Source organism: Jaculus jaculus, chromosome 4 (assembly GCF_020740685.1).
Source record: "Jaculus jaculus isolate mJacJac1 chromosome 4, mJacJac1.mat.Y.cur, whole genome shotgun sequence".
Lineage (NCBI taxonomy): Eukaryota > Metazoa > Chordata > Mammalia > Rodentia > Dipodidae > Jaculus > Jaculus jaculus.
Genome location: NC_059105.1, coordinates 161316625 through 161340761, shown reverse-complemented (window position 1 = coordinate 161340761; position 24137 = coordinate 161316625). Strand labels below are relative to the sequence as shown.

Here is a 24137-nt window from a genome sequence, read left to right as displayed (position 1 = left end):
CTAACAATGTGGGTTAAATTCTGCAGTATCCATGTAAACCCATACACAAAGGGATGCATGCATCTGGAGTTCATTTGCAGCAACCTAAGGCCCTAGCATGCCCATTCTCTCTGGATATCTTCTATTTCTGCTTGCAAATAAACTAGCTGCCGGGCATGGTGGCACATGTCTATAATCCCAGCACTCAGGAGGCAGAGAGGTAGGAGGATTGCCATAAGTTTGAGGCCACCCTTAGACTACATAGTGAATTCCAGGTCAGCCTGAACTCTTAGAGTAAGACCCTATCTCAGAAAACCAAGAAAAAGAAAAAAAAAAAGTTGGTTATCTGTCATTAAGAAATCTGAAATCCAGTAGCTTCCCTGAAGATATTTTTAACTAGTACTGAAGAAAAGAGATGTAAGAAGTTTTACTGTAATCTAACCTGCATTAGGGCTTGCCATGTGCTTGTCTACCAGGGGGACACTCCAGGGACATTTTCAGCAGGAAAAAAGAACTTGTGCCTTGCTGGGCATGGTTGCTCACACCTTTAATTTCAGCACTTGAGAGGCAGAGGTAGGAGGATCAAGACAATCCTGAGACTACATAGTGAATTCCAGGTCAGCCTGGGCTACAGCGAGATCCTACCTTGGGGGGGGGGGGAAGGAAAAGAACTTGCTTTTAAAAGAAGAGGGAAGGGCTGGAGAGATGGTTTAGCGGTTAAGCGCTTGCCTGTGAAGCCTAAGGACCCCGGTTCGAGGCTCGGTTCCCCAGGTCCCACGTTAGCCAGATGCACAAGGGGGCGCACGCGTCTGGAGTTTGTTTGCAGAGGCTGGAAGCCCTGGCGCGCCCATTCTCTCTCTCCCTCTGTCTTTCTCTCTGTGTCTGTCGCTCTCAAATAAATAAAGAAAGAAAGAAAGAAGAGGGAAGGCTGGAAGGATTGCTTAGTGGCTAAGGTGCTTGCCTGCAAAGACAAAGGACCTAGGTTCGATTCCCCAGGACCCATGTAAGCCAGATGCACAGGATGGTGCATGCATCTGGAGTTCGTTTGCAGCAGCTGAATGCCCTGGTACACCCATCCCCTTTCTCTCTCTCTCTGTCTCTCACTGCCTCTTTCTCTCTGTCAAATAAATAAACAAACACAAATCAAATTTGAAAAAAGAAGAGAGAAAAACAACAAAATTGCTTATAATACAAAGTAAGATAAAATAGAATGTACATATTTATAATTAAACACAAGGAGGGGTTGAGAGGCACAAGGTTAATAGAGTCACTTTGAGGTGAGGGAAGGTGATGGGTAGTCATCCACTTACCACTGCTGGAATGTGCCAAACAGTTTGCTAGAGTTTAGGTTCAGGGCAATTCAAGTCTCAGGTGGTCCTGCTCTTCAAAGAGCCTAGATTCTGGTGGAGGCTGGGGTCAGGAATGAATAATATAAAGTTGTGAAAATTGGGGCTGGAGGGATGGCTTAGTGGTTAAGGTGTTTGCCTGCAAAGCCAAAGGACCCAGGTTCGATTCCCCGGGACCCACGTTACCCAGATGCACAAGGGGGTGCACACATCTGGAGTTCCTTTGCAGTGGCTGCAGGCCCTGGCACGCCCATTCTCTTTCTATCTCTCTGTTAAATAAATAAATAAATAAAAATTAAAAAAAAATATTTAAAATTGTAAAGATTGGAGTTGCAATTAGTGTTATGAAAGACAGGCTATGATAGTATGAAAGCTCACAGTGGATTCAATCTAACTGGTTAGTTAATGGCCTGTAAACCTGAGGTCCTAAAGAGTGCATAGGAGGTAAGCACAGATGGCAGTGTTTAAGGTGGAATGAAAAGCAAGTAAGAGTGAGAGCTACTGGATTTCAAATTTTGCAGTGGCCACTGGAATGACAGAATTGGAGAGAGGCTGCTGTGGCTGGAACAGGTAGTGTGGGGGAACACGGAGCCAAGCAAAATAAAGAGGTAGGAAGCAGACCACAAAGGGTTTAGTTAGGGATGACAGGACCATGTATATTTAAAACATTTTTATTTATGTTTATTTTAGAGAGGGAGAGAGAAGAGGCAGATATACAGAGAGAATGGGTGCGTGGGGGCCTCCAGCCACTGCAAATGAACTCCAGACGTGCATGCTGTTGTGTACCTGGTTTATGTGGGTACTGGGGAATCCAACCTGGGCCCTCAGGCTTTGCCTGCAGGTGCCTTAACCACTAAGCCATCTCTCCAGCCCAGATCATGTGTATTTAAAGAGGCCGCTCTGGCTGATGTATAGTAAAGAAGTGGGAGTATGGCAAGAGCAGATGTATGTGAGAAAACCAGCCATGGGCTGTTGCTTTTCCCAAGCAAAAGACCATGACAAGAAGTACTTTATCTCAATGAAGAAAGCAGGACATTGCCTGAACTAAGAGGATTAACTTTATTGAATGTTAAATTGATAACTTGCAAGAAAATGTCGTTCAAAACTCTGTAAGAAACTCATTGCTTCTTTCAAGTTCAAATATGTGCTTATGTGAGTGACTTTAGCAATAAGAATAGATATGTGCTCACACTAGGGAGAAGGGACTAAAAGAGGAATGCAGAATGTAATATTCATAAGCTTTTGGATGTGTCTTCATGACAGATGTGCTTCTAAGTGCACTGTATATTTTAGGCTGAAATCTGTTTCCCTGTGTTGGTTTATGTGCAGTTCACCCAATGGATGAGTGACTTTGTCCTTGTGATACAAACAAGTTACAGAAGCATGCTCATTAAAATACTTATTTTTTCCTATTTAAAAATTTTCCCATTACTGACAACTTCCATAATTGTAGACAACAAACCATGACAACTCCCCCTCCCTTTCCCCTCCACTCTTCATTATATCCCCTCCCTCTCTCAGCCAGTCTCTTCATTGAAACATTTCTGTCACCTTCAGTTTACTCTGGGCAATATAGTTTTGCTGAAGGAAAGATTCACAAACCTTAATGGCCTTGAGAAATTATAATTAAACTCTGTGTCAGATATAGATATAGTGGACAAACATAAATAAGGATATGAAGTAACCAAGATATGTAATTAGCAAGCTTGACCTAACCTTGAAATTAGGAGAGTCAACGGTCTTTTAAATTTTACATGGAACTACCTCCTATAGAGTTTAACTACATACAATTATAAGTATTTTCGCTTCATAATAACTCTAAACAGAACATTTGTGCATTTGCTTTTTTTCTTTTTTGTTTGGCTATGTATGGGGTGGGGTGTGTACTCATAAATGTATGTGTATATATGCATGTCTGCATGTGTGTGGGTGCAAGCACGTGTACGTATGCACATGTGGATGAGGGAGCTCAGATAATGACATCAGGTGTCTTCTTCAATTGCTCTCCATCTTACTTTTAGTTTTATTTATTTATTTATTTAGCTATTGGGTTTTCAAGGTAGGGTCTCACTCTAGCTCAGGCTGGCCTGGAATTCACAATGTATCCTCGGGGTGGCCTTGAACTCTTGGCGATCCTCCTACCTCTGCCTCCCAAGTGCTGGGATTAAAGGCATGTGCCACCACACCCAGCTTCCATCTCATTAAAAAAATATATTTTATTAATTTATGGGCTGGAGAGATGGCTTAGCGGTTAAGCGCTTGCCTGTGAAGCCTAAGGACCCCAGTTCGAGGCTCGGTTCCCCAGGTCCCACGTTAGCCAGATGCACAAGGGGGCGCACGCGTCTGGAGTTCGTTTGCAGAGGCTGGAAGCCCTGGCACGCCCATTCTCTCTCCCTCTATCTGTCTTTCTCTCTGTGTCTGTCGCTCTCAAATAAATAAATAAAAAAAATTAAAAAAAATATTTTATTAATTTATTTGAGAGACAGGGATAGAGGCAGATAGACAGAGTGGCCATGCCAGGACCTCTGGCCACTGCAAAAGAACTCCAGACTCATGTGCTACCTTGTGCATCTGGTATACATGGGTTCTGGGGAATTGAACTTGGGTCCTTAGGCTTTGCAGGCAAGTATCTTAACTGCTAACAGGGTCTCTCACTGAGCCTACAGTGTACTTATTTTGCAAGAGTAGCTAGCCACTATGCCCTAGGGATTTCCTGTTTCCAGTTCCTAGTACTGGGATTACATGTGCATGCTGCTACACCCAACTTTTATGTGGGTCCAAACTCAGGTCCTCATGTTTGTACAGCAAGCACGTTACCAGCTAAAACATCTCTCTAGCCCTGATTTGTACATTTTTCTATCTGTGCATTATATGATAAGACCTGATCTCAAAAACTACCAACCAACTAACCACCAATAACAAAATTCAACCATAAGAAGTCAAACCAAGCAAAAACTGAACTGATATGTATTAAGTCTTTTTTTGTTGTTTGTTTGTTTGTTTTTCAAGGTAGGGTCTCACTCTAGCTCAAGCTGACCTGGAATTCACTATGTAGTCTCAGGGTGGCCTCGAACTCACGGTGATCCTCCTACCTCTGCCTCCAGAGTGATGGGATTAAAGATGTGTGCCACCATACCTGGCCAGATATGAAGTCTTAAAAAAAGAGTCTTAGCAAATTTCAAAGGAGCAATATTATACAGATAATGTTCTTTGACAATAATGCAATTAAATTGGAGTTTGTTTACAGTGGCTAGAGGCCCTGGCATGCCCCTTCTCTCTCACACACATTCTCTCTCACTCATAAATAAATAAAATATTCAAATTAGAAGTTAACAATAAAAACATAGTTAAAACAACACATATTTTTAAAATAAGATGCATTTCTAGTAAAATGTGAGTTAAGAAGTAATGAAATTTGTGAAATATTCAAAACTATATAATAATAGCTTGTGGAGATATAACTAAATAAAATATTTAGAATTATCTGAATGTATTATAAACCATAGTAACAAAACTGAAAGATGCTATAAGTCCATTTAAGAAACAAGAAAAAGGATATTATGGTAAACAAGAAAAATAGAAGAAATACATATAAAAGGAAAATTATTGATTACAGATGATTGGCACATTAAAAATGAAATCCTGGGCTGGAGAGATGGCTTAGTGGTTAAACACTTGCCTATGGACCTTGCCTAAGGACCCCGGTTCAAGGCTCGATTCCCCAGGACCCTCGTTAGCCAGATGCACAAGGGGGCACACACGTCTGGAGTTCGTTTGCAGTGGCTGGAAGCCCTGGCATGCCCATTCTCTCTTTCTCTCTCTCCCTCTGCCTCTTTCTCTCTCTGTCTGTCACTCTCAAATAAGTAAAGAAAAAAAAATTTTTAAATGAAATCCCAATCAAAACCCAACAACTTACTTTGTAGGTATTGACAATCTGATTCTCAAGTTCATTTGGAGAGGTTAAAGAAACTTCATAACAGCCAAAATACCATTGAAGGAACAGAGCAAAGCTAGTTGGATGATGCTTCCAAACTTCCAGACTCACTTAAAAGCTACAGTGATTAGACCTGCATGGTACTGCTGACAGAAGAAACAGGCCAGTGAGAAACAACAGAAAGCCCAGGCACAGATCTAAGTAAATACAGTCTCCTGAGCTTTGGCATGGGAGCAAACAGTGTGTACAATGGGGCAAAGGCAATCTTTTCAACACATTGTGCCAGAACAGAGAGATGTCTCCAAGCAAAAGTGTGAAGTCATACACAGAATGTACACACCCTTCACAGAACGTGAACTCGAAATGAATCACAAATTTTAAAACACAAAACTATCCATATCCTGGAACATATATCTGAGAAAGGCTAGATAGCCTTGGGTATGGCAAGGACCTTTGCGATACAACACCAGAAATGATCCATGAAAGAAGCCATTGGGGCAGGAGAGATGGCTTAGTGGTTAAGGTGCTTGCCTGTGAAGCCTAAGGACCCAGGTTTGGTTCCCCAGGACCCACATAAACCATATGCACAAGGTGGTGCATGTGTCGTTTGCAGTGGCTGGAGGCCACTCTCTCTGCCCCCACTCTAAAATAAGAAAATAAAATATTTAAAAAGAAGTAATTGAGGGCCGGAGAGATGGCTTAGCAGTTAAGCACTTGCCTATGAAGCCTAAGGACCCTGGTTCAAGGCTTGATTCCCCAGGACCCACGTTGGCCAGATGCACAAGGGGGCGCACGCGTCTGGAGTTCGTTTGCAGTGGCTGGAAGCCCTGGCACGCCCATTCCCTCTCTATCTGTCTCTTTCTCTCCCTCTCTCTCTGTCACTCTCAAATAAATAAAAATGAACAAAAAATATTTAAAAAAAACAAAAAAGGAAGTAATTGATAATATTGACTTCCTTGAAATGAAAACTTCTGCTGCACAAAAGACAATGCCCAGAAATTGAGAAGACAAACCCAGACCGTAACATAGTGGCTAGAGACCCTGATGTGCCCACTCTCTTTCTCCATGTGCCTCTTTCTCTCTCTCAGATAAATATGTTTTAAAAAATAGTACAATAATAGCAATATAAAGAAAAATCATAGAATCAATTCACCTATAAGCATAAATGGTAAAATTTTAAGTAAAATGTTAATTTATGCCGGGCGCAGTGACACACACCTTTAATCCCAGCACTCGGGAGGCAGAAGTAGGAGGATCACAGTGAGGTCGAGGCCACCCTGACACTACATAGTGAATTCCAGGTCAGCCTGGGCTAGAGGGAGACCCTACTTTGAAAAAAAAAAAAAGTTAACTTGTTTAATTAATCAGAAACCATACTGCATGACCATGGAATCTGCTTAATTCTGGAATGAAAAACAGCTGCACTTAGACAAGTAAATTCGCTGTGTGTGTGTGTGTGTGTGTGTGTGTGTGTGTGTGTGTCAGAGAAAGACATTGAGACACTATGATGGGTGCATGTGCGCGTGTGTGTTTATGCGTGTGAGCGCAGGCACATGCGTGCCTCAGTCAATGTGTCAGAGGACAGGCTTGGGTTTGGTCCTTGTCTCCTGCCTTGTTCACAGCATGGTCTCTCATTATTCCTTGGGCACTTTTACCAGGCTAGATGGTCTGTGAGTTTCTGGGTGATTTTTCTATCTCCGCCTTCCTTCTTGCCTTAGATGGGCTGGGATCTATAGGTATTACTGTTGCAGTGTTTGGCTTTTTGTTTGGAGTACGGGGACCCAAACTCAGGTTCTCCTGCTTGTGCAGCAAGCATTTTATTCCCTTAGCCATCTCCCTAGCCTTTGTTTATCTTTTTAACAGACTGATTTAGAAAATCCATATGATACTATATCAAGAAATTTAGTCATGGAAAATGTTAACAAAAATTTAAAAAAAAAAAAAAGAAATTTAGGGCTGGAGAGATGGCTTAGTGGTTAAGCACATGCCTGTGAAGCCTAAGGACCCTGGTTCGAGGCTCAATTCCCCAGGACCCACGTTAGCCAGATGCACAAGGGGGCACATGCGTCTGGAGTTCGTTTGTAGTGGCTGGAAGCCCTGGCGCGCCCATTCTCTCTCTCTCTCTCTCTCTCTCTCTCTCTCTGCCTCTTTCTCTCTCTCTGTCTGTTGCTGTCAAATAAATAAATAAACAACAACAACAACAAAAGAAATGTAGACACAGCAATTGGTTAACAATATATCCACCCCGGGACTTACAAGGCCATTTCGACAAGAAATACAAGATAAATTTCTCAATGTGTCAACAGCCTCTGTTAAGCCCTACAGGAATGGACATATTTAATGATGAAATAAGTAAAGATTTCCTAGTAGAGCTGGGAATGAGATAGAAGACTGCCACTTACTGCTCTTATGCAACAATACACTGGAGGTTGCAGCTGATGCAATAGAAGATGAAATAACCATAGATTTGGAAAAGGTAACACTACTATTTGCACAGAATAATCCAACAGAAGTTATAGAGGACCTTGCAGGCAGGGCTAATAAAAACTTAAACATGGATACTCGTTCCAAAAACAGTATACAAATTCAACAATATTTCTATATTCTAGCAACAATCCATTATGACATGTAGTGGGGGAAAATTACCAATAAAATCCATACTGTAATAGGAACTAATTTAATAGGAGAGATACTGTTCTTTAAGGGAAAAGTTACAAAACATGATAAAGGACCTAAAATGGATGCTACTAATGGCCATGGGTGGGAAAATGCAATGTAACAAGAATAGCTATTTTCCCCAAATCTATCTATTAATTTAATTCAATTCCAATTAAAAAAAAAAAAACTCAATGGACACTTTTTCCTGAAACCTCATAAATTGATTCCAAAGAAGAAGAAGGAGGAGGAGGAGGAGGAGGAGAAGAAGAAAAACAAAACCAGAAGTAGCCAAGATAATTTTGAACAATAATAGAGGGTTCCAGTAAAGAAACACTCATGTGTCTTACTTCTTGTCCTAACCCCAGAGCTTATAAGGTGAACCCATGGGGGCTGCCTAAAGAGAGGAGGGACTTTTTTTTTTTTTTTTCCAGAAAGAACTGTCTGAAAATAGACTTCTGGTGACCATATGTGTCAGAGTTGGTTCACCGGTTGCAAACAATGCCCTACTCTGGTGGAAGAGGACCAGTAGTTGGGGAGACTATACCCAGTGAGACAGCTGACAAGTAAGGACACTGACAGTGGGGAAGGGACATAGGAAAGATGATCTCTTGTTGAGACATAGGTGGCTTTTTATTTTCCCAGGTCTGGGGAACAAACAGGAGGCATAGAAATGGAGTTCAAATCTTAAAAGACATCAAAAAGAAAATTTTCAGATCCTTCTGCAACCTGGCTCTTCAAGTTAGCATAGTCGTTTTCGTGCTTTTTAAAAAAAATTCATGTGTGTGCCTCTGCGGGTAACCAGCTATTCTCTGACTGCACGTGAGACCCGCTCAGGGGGACAGAACTCATACCTGGTACTGGAAACCAAGTCAGATTCCCATAGTCAGTAAACTCCGCCTTCAGAGAGAAGACCCCCGCCCCCCATTGCTCTCTGGAGAAGAACATGTTTGCACATGAGAATCTCTCAAATAGCTTTGCATAGCACCCCCCCTTTTTTTTTTGTTTTCCAAGGTAGGGTCTCACTCTAGCTCAGGCTGACCTGGAATTCACTATGTAGTAGTGTCAGGGTGGCTTCGAACTCACTGTGATCCTCCTACCTCTGCCTCCCGAGTGCTGCGATTAAAGTCGTGCACCACCACCCCCGGCCTTTGTATAACCCCTTTAACCCAAGATGTTCTCTCTCTTGGTTGTATGATCTGCTATACTTTATAGATGGCAGAGAAAACAGTCGAGATCCATCGATAACTAATTCCTCACCACGAGACTTGCCACCTCTTCCACATCTGCTGGGGCCCAGGAGAAGTTGGAGCTGCTCTTCCTAACCTGTCTAGCAGCTCCAGGGTAATGGTGGCAGACGTGGTGATCAAGCACGACCTATCAAGGCAGAAATCCAGAGGCCACAGAGAACTCAACACGAAATCAGACTGCCAACAGACCTGGCATGGTCCAGGGAACAGTGTGGAAGAGGGCACGGGAAGATTGTTATGAGCCACAGAGTGGGTGGGGATGCCCAGAGGCATGGTCCTCCCGCTATCCTGTTGGAGCTGAGGCCTTCATGATCCCACAGTGAATGCCATGACCCCTGGGGGTGGAAGTGGAGCTAGGGAAATGGGAACAGGGAATAAAAGAGTATAATCTGTTTAAAAAAATAAATAAAAAGTGAAATGATGGGGTACTGTTGCATTCAGCTTCCATTACTGGCAGAAAACACATGACCAAGAGTAGCTTGTGGAGGAAAGGGTTTATTTTGGCTTACAGACTCAAGGGGAAGCTCCATGATGGCAGAGAAAACGATGGCATGAGCAGAGAGTGGGCATCACCTCCTGGCCAACACCAGGTGGATGACAGCAAGAGAAAGTGTGCCAAACACTGGCAAGGGGAAGCTGGCTATAGCACCCATGAGGCCACCCCAACAATACACTGCCTCCAGAAGGCTTCAATTCCCAAATTTCCACCAGCTGGGGACCTAACCATTCAGAACACATAAGTTCATGGGGGACACCTGAATCAAACCACCACAGGTACATATGCACAGGTGCAGGTCAGAGGACAACCTTGGCTGCCGACCCTCAGGAATACTGTCCATCTTTTATTTTGAGACCGGGTTGCTGGGCACAGGTAAGGGCGCCAGGCCACAGGAGGTTGCTGCAAGCCTAGAGCCCGATCACCTCGGGTTCCCAGGCCAGCAGGAGTGGGGCCGCTCCCTTCTCCAGCCTGGGACACCTGAATCAATCCTAATAAGACTTAGGTTTCGCTTTCCCCACAGCCTTGTGCCCCCTTGCCACGCGTGTCCCTGTATGTTAATGAGTTATCATCCAACAGCTTTCACCTACCCAATCCCCCTGCAACCCATACCCTATACCTTTTCCAACCACTGCTTACACCCCGTGACCCTTTCCCACCCACCCGTGACGTCACTGCCTGCTAATTAGGCATCAGGGGGACCTTTGTACTAACCAATCCCCTGATGACCCGCACCTCTTCCCGCTCTTTCACACATGCTGATTAGCCCATTCCCCTGACAAATAAGCGAGCTGGTCTCTGAAGCTGTCTCCTGGGTGTTTCTTCCCATCGCGCTCAAGGATGCTCAAGACCCTGCTCCGCAGTTGCCTGGACGCCCCTGGGAGACCGATGCACAGTTACACCAGGGTGGCCAGGTGGTCTCTCACTGGCCTGGAGCTTGTCAGTTAGGCTGATCTTGCTGACCAGTGAGCTCCACCTCTCCTCCTAGTTCTGCCTCCCTCTTGCTGGGGATGACAAGCACACACTAGCAAGGCTAGCATTTTTCCATGGGTTCTAGAAATCAGCGAGCTTGCGTCTTCGTGCTTTTGTGACGCAAGCATGCCTTCCCAGCTCCAATTTCATCTTCAGTTTCTCCAGGCTGGGGAGATAGACGGCTCAGCTGCTAAGGTGCTCTTTGTTACAGCGCAAGGATCTGACTTAGGGTATCCAGAACCTGTGTAAAAGTTGGGCATGGTGACATGCGTCTACACTTTTAGTGATGGGGAGGTGGAGACAGAAAGATTAATTATATGTAACTCTTCTTTAACAACAGTGATAAACAGGCAGTTCCAGGTAAGATGAGCCTTGACACATAGAGTGTGAGGAAAGAGAAGGGTTTTTTGTTTGTTTTTTAACATTGTATGTGGGCTAGGTTTGGAGGTCAGTCATGTGTACTGGGCATATGTGAGGCCCTAGGTTCAATTCCAAGCACCACATCAAAAATAGACTGAAAAAGACAGAAATAAGAAAACAGCAGGAAAAAAAGAGAAGAAAATTACCAATACAATTAATTCTGAATGAGAAAAATCATAAGACTTTATAAATCAAAAGTATAAACAGGTTCTGGGAAGATACCTCAGTGGGTTGATGGAAGGGATATCAGTGGATCCACATGAAGACTGACCTCACAGACTTGGACAGAAGTGAAAAACAGAAAACTTAGTAAGCATGGTATTGACACCCATTTTTCAAAGGATCAACTTGATTTTAAAGGATTGAGAGAGTAACTCAGGAAAATTGGGATAAAGTCCTAAATTCTTTTGCAATTATCATCCTGCTGCAAAAATCAAATGCAAAGTGAAAAATAATGAAGCCTATTTAAAAATTATACTCCACCAAGTCAACACAACCTATCAAAATTAGTAAACAGTCACAATTGTAATCCCAAAATGTGTTCAATATGATAAATTTATTCATGGAATTTTTTGCTTGACTTTTTAGAGATAAAATTTCAATTAAAGTTTTTTCTTCCTCGCTAGAATCCTTCTTAAATAAACTCATTTTAACAGCAGCTTTTCTGGTACCAATTTTCTTGGGAAAAGGAAGACCTATAGTACTCACCTGTATGTTTCCCAATCACAAGATTTTTATTTTATTTTATTTTATCTTATTTTGGTTTTTCGAGGTAGGGTCTCACCCTGGCCCAGGCTGACCTGGAATTCACTATGTAGTCTCAGGGTGGCCTCGAACAGAACAGCAACAAGTAATGATACAGATTAAGAGCAAGGTATCCTTCCCCCGCCCCCCACCCCCCAGTAGGTAGGTAGCTAGATGCCACCTTGCCTGCTCTGGCAAAACTTGAACCTATGTATGATCCAGTCTCATCAAAGATGGCTGCAAGCAACAACTTCTGGACAACAGTTTGCCGCTCCTTTCTCAGCCTTTTCTGGGCTAAGCACACCTGTGGGTTGGCTCTTCTTGAGTCACCCTCTTGAGCCCACCAACCAATCAGGTGCAGCCCTGAGTCTAATGATGATGGTCATCCTAATTGGATGTTTGAGCCATATAAACAACCCTGATTCACGGGTGTGAGCCTTCTTGGCTTTTGGCTCTTGGCCCCTTGCTGCTGTCCCCCTGGGAAGGGTGAGGCTTTTTTTTTTTTTTTTTTTTTTTTTTTTTTTTTGTCTCAGTGCTTTCCTGCTTAGTTGCTTCTCATGCATGGGGGAGCCCCTCCTTTCCCCAGAGGCTTTCCTGAAGAGGGACTTTCCTTATAGAAGGTCTCCCTTCTCTTTTCTCAGGAAAGGGAGGGTTTCTTTTAGCTTCGTTTTCCTGCTTTGCTTTTCCTCCTAATTCTTCCTGAAATAAATCTCATAATTCATAATTTACCCTTCTCTGAATCTGCCTTTTTGCTTTTTTGGTAATTTGGATAAGAACTCCAAACTTGGGGCTGGAGAGATGGCTTAGTGGTTAAGCACTTGCCTGAGAAGCCTAAGGACCCTGGTTCAAGGCTCAATTCCCCAGGACCCACGTTAGCCAAATGCACAAGGGGCGCACGCGTCTTCGTTTGCAGTGGCTGGAGGCCCTGGTGCGCCCATTCTCTCTCTCTCTATCTGCTTCTTTGTCTGTCACTCTCCAATAAATAAAGATAAACAAAAGAACTCCGAAATTGGGTTTCACTTGTCTGAAGTCTCCTGCATCTTTATGGGTTTCTAATCCCTTCCTAGGACTCTGCCTCCAGCATCATTAAGAGTTTAAATTTTCCTTTTTATTTAGTTTTGGTTTGGGGGGGTTGTTTTTTCAAGGTAGGGTTCACTGTAGCCCAGGCTGACCCAGAATTCACCATGCAGTCTCACGGTGGCCTCGAACTCACGGTGATCCTCCTACCTCTGCCTCTGGGAGTAAAGGTGTGGGCCACCATACCCGGAGGCTCCAGCTTTCATTTTCTTACAAAACATCTCTGAACTAACCAGAATTCCCTCCCCATCCTTTTCTGTGCTCCTTTAAAATTGGGTATGATCGATTTTTATCTGATTTCTTTTCTGCCTTTCCTCAGTCCATTTTGTTCTATACTCATTTGGGCATTGAATTGTTTTTGCAAATATTCTTCTCTGCCTGTGCTTTTCTGTACCACATAGCTATCCGCTAGCTACTGGGTGCTGAAGGGCACACTGCCTTCCATTTCTTCTCTATTGAATTTAGAAGATTGACAAAGACCAAGACTGTAAAGGTATGCTTCCTGTGCTGAGTGCTTAGTAACTATTTTTAAAGCCTTATTAAAATGTTGAACAAAGTTGACATCAGTGCTAATCCTCATTCCTTCTCCAAGTCCTGTCTGTCTAGCAATCATTTCTTCACGTCTCCATGTCCTCCAGACAGCTCAGCCAAGCGGAAGCTCTCTTTTCATCCAGCTTCCCTTGCTGGAGTCTGGAAATAATGTTTACATTTTCCTCCCCTGGCGAGTATCTTACAGGTACCCAAGACTCTGTTGTGTAACTTTAAGTTGCTTTCTTCCCCTTGATGGTAATAACGGGAAGGCGAAAGATGCAGAAGGTTGTTTTGTCTCACCTTTGTTCTCTCCACCCCAATCTTGGATTGTTCATTTTCTTTTTGCATTTTTTAGGCAGTACATTGTGTGTGTGTATATATATATATATATATATATATATATATATATATTTATATATACACATATAATTATATATATATATATATATAATTTTTATTTGAGAGATAGAGATGAGAGAGACAGAGAAAGGATGGGAGCACCAGGGCCGCCAGTAGCTGCAAATGAACTCCAGATGCATGCAACACCATGTGCATCTGGCTTACGTGGGTCCTGGAGAATCAAACCTGGGTCCTTTGGCTTTGCAGGCAAGCGCCTTAACCACTAAGCCATCTCTCCACCCCCCAAGGCAGCACATTTTGAATGTAGCTCAGGCTGGCCTTGAAACTGGCAATGCTCCTGTCTCAGCCTCTCAAGTGGTAGAAACATAGGCTGAGTACTTTCTTATTTCATATCTGCAAGATTGTCTCTTGTTTTTAGCACCCAAAGAGTACTAAGAATTTAGGGTGAAGGTTTCAGTATTCAAACCAAGACACTGTTTCTTAGTGAGTTATACTGAATATGTCATACCGTTTTTTTTTTTCTGACAGGTTTCACTTCCCTTGTCACATCACTCTGTCAAACATTTTTGCTTAAGCAAAACAGGTTTTGTGCTTACGTTATGCAGAAAAGCTTGCTCTTCTTTAAGGGGAAGCCGGAATTAGGTTTACAAAGCACTTCCTTATCTTGGCATTGGTTTACCTGAGCAGCTATATAAAGAGGTGCAGAACAGGGCTCATTATCCCGAGAAAAGGGAAACCTCCGCCATTAAACGACCTTGTCGAAGGTCACACTTAGGATGGAGAAGACCCACCGAGGGAAATCGGATTTTGGAGGACCGCAGCCGGCCAAATCCTATTTCCCAAGTACCTCCGACTCCAGCAAGCAAGTTCGGCCAAGAGGCCTCAGCCGCCCAGCCGCTGACGCTGGGCGTGTGTGTGTGTGTGTGTGGGGGGGGGGATGGAATGCGCGAGCCACCGTGCGCAGGCGCGGACTACTGACAACGCGCCTGCGTGGGGGGAGGGGGGCGGGGCTCGGAGGACAAGCTGGGAAAGGAAGTTCCGGTCGGCGTTCGACTCCACGCCTCACTTCCGGTAGCTGTCGCTGGTGCGCAGGCGCACTTCCCGAGGCTGAAGGTCACGCCACGGCCGGGCAGGCCTGGCGGCCGCGCAGGCGCCGTTCAGCGCTGGCGGGGGTGGGTGAGCGGCCAAGATGCCGACGTCCAAGTACGAACCCGCGCCCCTGGCCACTCTGCCCAGCACCCTCGACCCGGCCGAGTACGACATCACGCCCGGGAAACGGAGGGCGCAGGCCGAGCGCTTGGCCATCAGAGCCCGGCTGAAGCGGGAATATCTGCTTCAGTTGAACGACCCCGGCCGCCGAGGGCAAATCGTGAGTGGGGCGGGAGGGTGCGCGCTGCCCGCGGGGCACCCCAGTCACCCTTTCCTCTTGCTCGGGAGCGCGGGCTCTGGGGTGGGAGGGCTGACCGCGGTTCACTTCGGCTTTAGCCTTGCATTTATTTATTTACTTTTACTTATTAGAGAGAGAGGCAGAGAATAGGGTGCAGCAGGGCCTCCAGCCGCTGCAAAATAAGTTCCAGACGCATGCGCCACCTCGTGCGCCCTCTGGCTTACGTGGGTCCTGGGGAATCGAACCCTGGGTCCTTAACGTTTCAGCAGGCAAGAGAGCTTGAGCTCTCTCCAGCCCTGGACGTACTTTTTTTTTTTTTTAAGAACTTTTTCTTCTGCATTCCCAGTTTATAACTGTAGGAACAACTGCTCTCTTCTGACGGAAATATATTTCTTCAAGGTCAAAGGTTTTTTTTTTGGGTGGGGGGTTGCTTGTTTTTATTTTTAACAGACACGCTTTTGATTTTAGAGCAAGACCCCATGGCTCTGTATACTGGTAAACTATGCCCGTAGGCAACTCCCTTAACCACTCCAGGTCACAAGCTTGTCATGTTCACGTGAAAGTGATGCACATTCTTCGTAGACCTGTGAGATGAAATGGGAGAGTGTGTTGACATCAATGGAAGAAAACAGGTCCAGTAAACTGGCATTTTAGCAAGTGTAGTTTTAGTTTTAGATAGCTTGCTCATGAGAGCTATCCAGATGTCTCACATGCAGGTAAATGTACACTGAACAATTGCAGTCCCGTTCTCTGGGAATTTCGGAAGTTATGAGGATCGAAGGAAAGTGACAGTGTGACCAGACAAGGTGGTACCCCTTTCTTTCTTCCGTTTTAAATATATGTTTTATGTTTATTTGAGAGACAGAGAAAATATGTGTGCACCAGGGCCGCTAGCCACTGCAAATGAACTCCAGGCACATGTACCATCCTGTGTCTCTGGCTTATGTGGGTATTGAGGAATCAAATCTGGATCCTTTGGCTTTGCCGGGTAGCATCTTAACCACTGAGTCATCTCTCCAGCCCATATTTCTTTCTTTTTTTTTTTTCTTAGTTATATATATGCAAACAAAGAGAGTAGGTCTGCCATGGTCTCCTGTCACTACAAATGAACTCCAGATGCATGAGCCACTTTGTGCATCTGGCTTTACATAAGTACTGGGGAATTAAACCTGGGCTGTCATACTTTGTGAGCAAGGGACTTGAGCCACTGAGCCATTTCTCCAGCCCCTCTTTCTTTTTGAGACAGTTTGTGTGTGTGTGCCTATTCTCTCTCTTTCTCAAATAAGCAAATTAAAGAATGTTTTTATTTATATACTTACTTGACAGAGAGAGAGAGAGAGAGAGAGAGAGAGAGAGAGAGAATGGACATGCCAGGGCCTCCAGCCACTGCAAACAAACTCCAGACACATGCCCTACCTTGTGCATCTGGCTAACGTGGATCCTGGGGAATCGAACTTGGCTTTGCAGGCAAGTGCCTTAACTGCCAAGCTATCTCTCCAGCCCTAAAAAAGTATTTGTATTGATTTATTTGCAAGGAGAGAAAGACAGACAGGTAGGGCCTGTTACAGCCTCTTGCTGCTGCAAAGTCCACATGCATGTTCCACTTTGTGCATCTGGCTTTATGTGGGTACTAGGGATTTGAACCTGAGCTGTCAGGCTTTTAAGGCAAACCCTTTAACTGCTGAGCCATCTCCTTGCCTAGTCTTTAGGAATGACAGTAATTGCTCAGGGTCTTTATAGGCCTACTTGAGATGCTGAGGTAAGAATAGAGAATAAAGCAGTCTAAAACCCCTGCCTTTGGGCTGGAGAGATGGGTCAGTGGTTAAGTGCTTGCCTGTGAAGCCTAGGCACTCTGGTTCGAGGCTCGATTCCCCAGGACCCACGTTGGCCAGATGCATAAGGTGGTGCATGCATGTGGAGTTTGTTTGCAGTGGCTGCAGGCCCTGGTGCACCCATTCTCTCTCTCTCTCTGTCTCTTTCTCTGTTGTTTGCAAATAAATAAATAAAAATAAACAAAAAAAATGAAAACCCCTGCCTTTTAGAGTTTTCTTTCCAGTGGGGGCAACTAGTAATAAGGTAAAAACTAAATCAAAGCTGGGCGTGGTTGTGTACACCTTTAATCCCAGCACTCAGGAGGCAAAGGTAGGAGGATCACCATGAGTTTGAGGCCACCCTGAAACTATGTAGTGAATTCCAGGTCAGCCTGAACTAGATACCCTGCCTCAAAGAACCAGAAAAAAAAAAATCACTTAACATGTGTGATAGCGATAAATGATTTTAAAAGGGTGGGTGGAGGGTTAGTTATATCTGTGTAATAGGGCTAGCTGCTTAGAACATTTGGTGTAGAGCTTGGGATCCAATTTGCATATGCTAGGCAAGTAATTTAACACTCCTGTTGCCCTGGCCAGTGGTGCTTCACCGGGAGCACGGACCCTAGAGAACCTAAAATGGAAGGGACAAGAGACACGAGAAACCTGACAGCAAGACAGGAGTCTGGTCAAGCTGCAATTTTTATTTTTCTCGGGGCGCCTTTTATACAGCAGAACAGGAGAGTTTGTCAGTAGTTTAGGTATTGCTACAATTCTGTTTTGACAGGATAAGGTCACAGGTCCAAGGCCACAAGATTAACGACTTTAACAAACAGCTGCAGGCTTTGTGACTTTCCAGAACAGACAACTTATCACAAAATGGAGTCATTGCTCAAGATAGAGGCACTTTTGGTTGCCTAGTGCCCAGAAGCCTGACCATAAACTGGCCTTTTGCAAAAGATAAGATTCTGTAAGCAGTCTGCTGACCAAGCAGGCCCAGGCAAAATGGAGAGGCTTTTGCTCTATGGCTCCTGACACCTGTGGTCTCAGCCCTGTAAAATGACATTTGCATAAAGATCTAAAGGAATAAGTAAGGCCAGGAAAAGTAGCATGCTAGCTTGTAGACACTAAGTAGGAAGGCAGGAGTGCCTAGCTAATTTAAAATGTACTAGAGAGGGCTGGAGAGGTGGCTTAGCTGAAGGAAAGGCGCTTGCCTCCAAAGCTAAAGGACCTCAGTTCAATTCCCCAGGACCCACGTAAGCCAGATGCACAAGGGGGCGCATGCGTCTGGAGTTTGTTTGTAGTGGCTGAAGGCCCTGGTGGGCCCATTCTCTATCTCTGTCTCTCTCTTTCAAATAAATAAAAATAATAAAATATTTTTTAAAAATTTTTTAAATTGTACTAGAGAGCCAGGTGAGGTGGCATATCATGTGGTCCCTGGACTGAGGAAGCTGAGGCAGAAGAGTTGACAGTTTTAGATCAGCCTGCGCTTATACTGAAGAGACCATCGTGGCTCAGGGAGAAAAGGGTGAGAGCAGAGTGACAAGAGATGATGTCATACAGGCACCTGGGACTGGATACATAGCAAGCCTTGTAGGTGGGACGTTACTGACAGGAGACCTATTATCTAGAGTTACATTTTAAATAGAATTCTCCTTTTCTACTTAGTGAGGGGCTGTGGGGAACAAGATCAGAAGAGAAACGAGTCAGGAGGCTTTTACACTTGAATCTTAGCTACCAGGGTGTTAGCTGAGGTGGTCAAAATAAACAGTTCTGGATACGTATTAAAAGTAGAGCCAGGGCTGGACAGATGGCTTAGGGTTAAGGCATTTGCCTGCAAAGCTAAAGGATCCTGGTTTGATTCCCCAGGACCCACATAAGCCACATGCACAAGGGGACAAACGCATCTGGAGTTGGTTTGCAGTGGCTAGAGGCCCTGACATGCCCAGTCTCTCCCTCTCTGTCTCTCTGCCTCTTTCTCTTTGTCAAATAAATAAATAAATAATGTATGTATGTATGTGTGTATTTTTTTAAAGTAGATCCAGCCTTGTTTACTGGCAGCTGGAGGCAGAACCTGAGAAAGGAAAGTTAAGGATGACTTCAGTGATTTTAATTTGAATAATTAACACAGGTGCTTTTTACTAAAAGAAGAATGTAAGCAGAACAGGTATGCAGGTAAAATAGAATATTTGGAAATGGGTGTGGGGTAAGTGACATTTGGGATGCCTCTTGGACAGTAGTGAGTGTTGAAAGGGGGTTTGATCTTAAATCTGGGAATTCAGGGTGGTGGTCCAGAGTTGGTAGAATCTTGTTAGCAGCTCAGCCTACATAGATAGATATTTAGTCACGTGACTAGGTGACATCATTACTAGAGTGAATGCATATCAGAGAGACTAGCAAGGACTGAGGGCCTATATCTAGATTGGAAAGCTAGGAGGAAAAGAGCAAAAGAGATGGAAGGCAGCCAGGCTGGTTTGGGCCCCAGGAAGCCCAGTGAAGAAACTGTGAGGGCTGTGTCAGGCGTTACTGATGTCCCCGAGACACTGAGTGATGCCATAGGAGGAAGATTGTTTCCCACGGTTTGGCCGTGAGGCTGCTGGTGTTTTTATGATATGAAGCGTCTGTTCTTAGAAGATAGATCTGCAGATAGGTAAGAGCAGAGGTGATTGAGAAGTCTGCCACTGGCTGGCATTCAGCTTCATTTTTTGCAGAAGAGTAGATGTACTTGTTCTCTCACAAAGCTAGCTGACCCTGCATCTCGCTCCCTGTCTCCCCCGCCGCGTGGTCAGTCTTTGCACTGTGGCCTGGTCAGCAGCGCTGAAGGCTCCTTCTGTTTTCATGTCATGTGGCGATCGTGGTCGCTAGAGCAGTCGAAGGTGGTTGTGGTTTGGGCCTTTGAGACGGTAGTGAAGGCTTGAGGAAGCTCACCCTGACTGGAAGGATGAGGAACTTGGTTTGATATGTAACTATGCAAGACCTGGTTTAGTTGTTTGTACTGCTTGGAGTTGGGTAGGACCTTGAATGTTCATGTTGTATATTAAAGACTAAAGCTGACTTTATTTGCTTATTTTTATCTGTCAGGTAATTGGGAGAGAAGAAATTTTTTTAAATCATTTGGGGATTTAGCTAATTAAGTTTAATGATGTGTTTGGGACAAATTTGCTATTCTTAGGAAGTTATTCTAGCATAAATACATCAAATTACTTTTTTCCTTAAGCCAAGATTAGCTGATTAGTACTCCTTAACAATTTTGACCTTTTTGTAAAACTTTTAATACTGTAAAATGTAATAATTTGGCTTTTAAAAACTCAGCTAAGGGGCTGGAGAGAGGGCTCAGTGGTTAAAGCTGCTTGCTTGCAAAGCCTGATGGCCCAGGTTCATTTCCCCAGTACCTACTAAAGCCAGATACACAAAGTGGCACATGCATTTATGGAGTTCATTTTCAGTGGCAAGAAGTCCTGACATGTGGGCTGGAGAGATGGCTTAATGGTTAAGGCATTTGCCTGTGAAGCCAAAGGACCCAGGTTCGATTCCCCAGGACCCATGTAAGCCAGATGCACAAGGTGGCACACGCATCTAGGGTGTTTACAGTGGCTGAAGGCCTTGGCGTACCCATTCTCTCTCTCTTTCTCTGCTTCTTCCTGTCTCTCACATAAATGAAATTAAAATTTTTAAAATGTCCTGGCATGTCCATTCTTTCTCTGCTTGCAAATAAATAAATAATAATGCCAGGTGTGGTAGTGCATGCCTTTAATCCCAACACTCAGGAGGCAGAGGTAAGAGAATTGACTTTGAGGCTACCCTGAGAATTCCAGGTCAGCCTGGCCTAGAGAGAGCCTATCTCAAAAGCCCAGAAAAATAAATAAATAAAACAATCAACTGAGTGGTAGAGTGTATTACTAGTGTAAGTAAGATGCTAGGTTTGATCTCCAGCACCAAAACAAAACAGAAAACAACAGTTCTCTCGCCTTCCAGTACCTTGGAAAGCCTAGTATTGTGGTAACTTAGGGTCCTGGAAATGAAATTGACAGTAGAGCATATGAACCCTATCTTTATCAGGACTATGATGTGGTTGTAATGGTCATACTTCAAGTAAGATAAGGAAGGTAAAAACAAGTCTGGAGAGGAGTTGATCAAAATGAGAAAGGATAAAAGGTGGCTTCTCTGCCAGTTAGGATTTTTTAAAATCTTAAGTAATTAGCCAGAGAGTGATTTTTTTTTAAAAGTGTAAGTTATGAAAAACTTGCATAGGTTCATGTGATCATTATGTTTCTCTGGAAACGATAGTGTACTCCTGTAACCCCAGTTCTTGGGACACTGAGGATTGATTGTCATGAGACCAGCCTGGGCTATACCAGGTCAGTTAGGGCCACCTAGCAAGACCCTGTCTAAAACAGGACAAGACAAAAACAAAGGGGAAAAATGGTATTTTTAAAAAATACAAGAAAGCCAGGCGTGATGGTGCATGCCTTTAATCCCAGCACTCAGGAGGCAGAGGTAGGAGGATAGCCATGAGTGCAAGGCCACCCTGAGATTACATAGTGAATTCCAGGTCAGCCTGGGCTAGAGCGAGACCCTGCCTTGAAAAACCAAAAAATATATATATATATAAAATCAGCTGGCTGGATGGTACTCCACTCCTGTGATCCCAGCACAGAGGCGGTAGAAATGGAAATTAAGGCATCTGAGATTACACATCAAGTTCCAGAGTTGCGTGAAACAAACAAAATGCAAGAAATGGAAGCTCTCCCGGAAGCTGTGTGGGATTAGTCAAGGGGCCTGTTGTAGAGGACAGAAAGTATCATTTATGCTCCCTTACAAAAGCCCCAATGGCCTCACCTCGTTTGGGACATACTGATATCCCTTCTTAGGTGCACAACTTTTTCTTTTCATTGGTTTTTAGGAAGATCCTGCCGTGACTCGTTGGACCTATGCAAGAACAGCAAACGTCTACCCCAATTTCAGGCCTACTCCCAAGAACTCGCTCTTAGGAGCACTGTGGGGATTTGGGCCCCTCATCTTCTGGTACTATGTTTTCAAAACTGACAGGGTAAGTACAGTGTTGGGGTGGCAGGGGCCCTTCTAGGTGTCAGCTGCTGTTCTTTGTCTAGGTGATGGCCACCAGTGGCCCTTCCTACCTTAGCCCTGAACATTGCCTTCCCCGGCACAAGTAGAGAGTTTTCAGTTGAATGTTTGATTTTATACCTTGTTAAAAATCATGGTAGAGCCGGGCGTGGTGGCGCACGCCTTTTATCCCAGCACTCAGGAGGCAGAGGTAGGAGGATTGCTGTGAGTTTGAGGCCACCCTGAGAAAACAGAGTTAATTTCAGGTCAGCCTGAGCTACAGTAAGACCCTACTTTGAAAAACCAAAAAAAAAAAAAAAAAAAATCATGGTACTTGGGCTGGGGAGATGGCTCAGCAGTTAAAGGCTCTTGCTTACAAAGCCTGTTGACTCAAATTCAATTGTCCAACATCCATTTAGCACCAGACACAAAGTGGTACATGAGTGTGGCATTCATTTGCAGTGGCAAGAGACCCTGGCATGCCTGTCTCCCAACATGCATGCACACACAAATAAATAAAAATGTTAAAAGATATGGTAGTCTCTGAGTCCTTTCAGATTAATTTAATGGCTACTATATGATAAAAAAAATGATAAAATGGTCAGTTCAGAATTCTAAGATTAGAACTTAGCTCATGAAAGAATTTTGCTGTTTTTGTTTTATTTTGTTTTAGATTATATAAAGTAATGATTATACTGTGCTTATTTTTAAAATTTATTTGTTTTTCAAGGTAAGGTCTTGCTCTAGCCCAGGCTGACCTGGAATTCACTATGTAGCCTCAGGGTGGCCTAAAACTCACAGCTATCCTCCTACCTCTGCCTCCCGAGTACTGGGATTACAGGTGTGTAGCACCATGCCCGGCTCTTAAATTTTTCTTTTAGTTAGTTTTTAAAAGTTAACTTTTTTTTATTTTTCAAGGCAGAGTCCCACTGTATCCCAGGCTGATCTGGAATTCCCTCTGTGGTCTCACAGTGGCTCCTCTACCTCTGCCTCCTATGTGCTGGGACTAAAGGCATGTGCCACCATGCCCAGCTAAAAGTTAATTTTCTAAAACATTTTTTATTTACTTATTTGAGAGAGAGAAAGAAGCAGATAGAAAGAGAATGAGCATGCCAGGGTCTCCAGCTACTGCAAACGAACTCCAGACGCGTGCCCCACCTTGTGCATCTGGCTTACATGGGTTCTGGGGAATCGAACCTCAGTCCTTAAGCTTCCCACAGAAGCACCTTAACTGCTAAGCCATCTCTCCAGCCCCAAGCTACAGTATTTAGAGCAGGAGCATCTTATTGTCCCATGACCCTTTAATTCCTTACACTTGTTCACATTCCTTGCACTCTACATGACGGATTGCAGTTAAGTTTGAGTGTTTTATTCTGATTTTCAGAGGTATGCTGTGGGTTATGCCAGAATACATTTTTTAATTGTTACTGTTTTTATCTATACAGGAAAGAAATGAAAAACTTATCCGAGAAGGAAAACTGGATCGAAAACTTAGCCTCTCATATTAAGTTTGGCAAGGATGGCTTAAATAAATCTTTTAATCATTACATGGCGTCTCTTTTGTGTCCTTAATTTGTTGCGAAAGCTCATGAACACTCCCAAGAACAGAGAAGCACAAGCACCCCAAGCGGGGCGGGGGGGGGGGGTCCTTGCATCAGAACGGCAGCCAGCATTTGCTGCACACTGGAGAGGCCTTTTCCAGAGCTTGTGGTTTAATGAAGACACCTTGATGCTTACTCATTCAGTCTGTCACTCAGCAGGTGTTGACCATGAGCATTGTCTGGTGTGCTAAGGATGCAGCAGTCAGTGAGACACTTGGTGTGCGCAGGCTTTAACAACTGCTGACTGAGCAAGTAGCCCAGTGCTTCTTATGTACCTGGTGCTATTTGATACCTAAGATACTGTCTGGCCCCTGCGACATTGGTAGACGCAGTAGTAGAAAACAGCACTGTGAAAAATATAGGAGACTCAGGAACATGAACTTATGATGTGGAATTAATTCTGTTGGAGAAGTTTAGGGAGATGGCATTTGATTTCGTTCCTGAGGTTCCCAAAGGCTGACAGGCCAAACAGGAACATGAAAAGAGTAAGTACGTTGGTATGGCTTTCTTGGA

General features: G+C 44.1%; 1 protein-coding gene and 1 non-coding gene across 2 annotated transcripts; both read left to right on the top strand.

Annotated features, from left to right (window-relative positions):
• Positions 1-8234: 8234 nt before the first annotated feature.
• LOC123460495 lies at positions 8235-8366 on the top strand. The gene has a single exon (XR_006637045.1). It is a non-coding gene; the product is annotated as a small nucleolar RNA SNORD22 (small nucleolar RNA).
• A 6542-nt stretch (positions 8367-14908) lies between these two features.
• Ndufb4 (NADH:ubiquinone oxidoreductase subunit B4) lies at positions 14909-23570 on the top strand. The gene is made up of 3 exons (XM_004666843.2): positions 14909-15133; positions 21863-22009; positions 23469-23570. The coding sequence occupies exons 1-3, from the start codon at positions 14954-14956 to the stop codon at positions 23529-23531; spliced, it is 390 nt and encodes a 129-aa protein (XP_004666900.1). The 5' UTR covers positions 14909-14953; the 3' UTR covers positions 23532-23570.
• Positions 23571-24137: the final 567 nt, after the last annotated feature.

What these genes read in the sequence shown, in the direction of transcription:
- Ndufb4 (XM_004666843.2), top strand. Translation starts at nt 14,954, where the DNA reads ATGCCGACGTCCAAGTACGAACCCGCGCCCCTGGCCACTCTGCCCAGC. An exon ending in CCGGCCGCCGAGGGCAAATC is followed by an intron (nt 15,134 to 21,862) that starts GTGAGTGGGGCG and finishes ATTGGTTTTTAG; the next exon opens with GAAGATCCTGCCGTGACTCG. An exon ending in ATGTTTTCAAAACTGACAGG is followed by an intron (nt 22,010 to 23,468) that starts GTAAGTACAGTG and finishes TTATCTATACAG; the next exon opens with GAAAGAAATGAAAAACTTAT.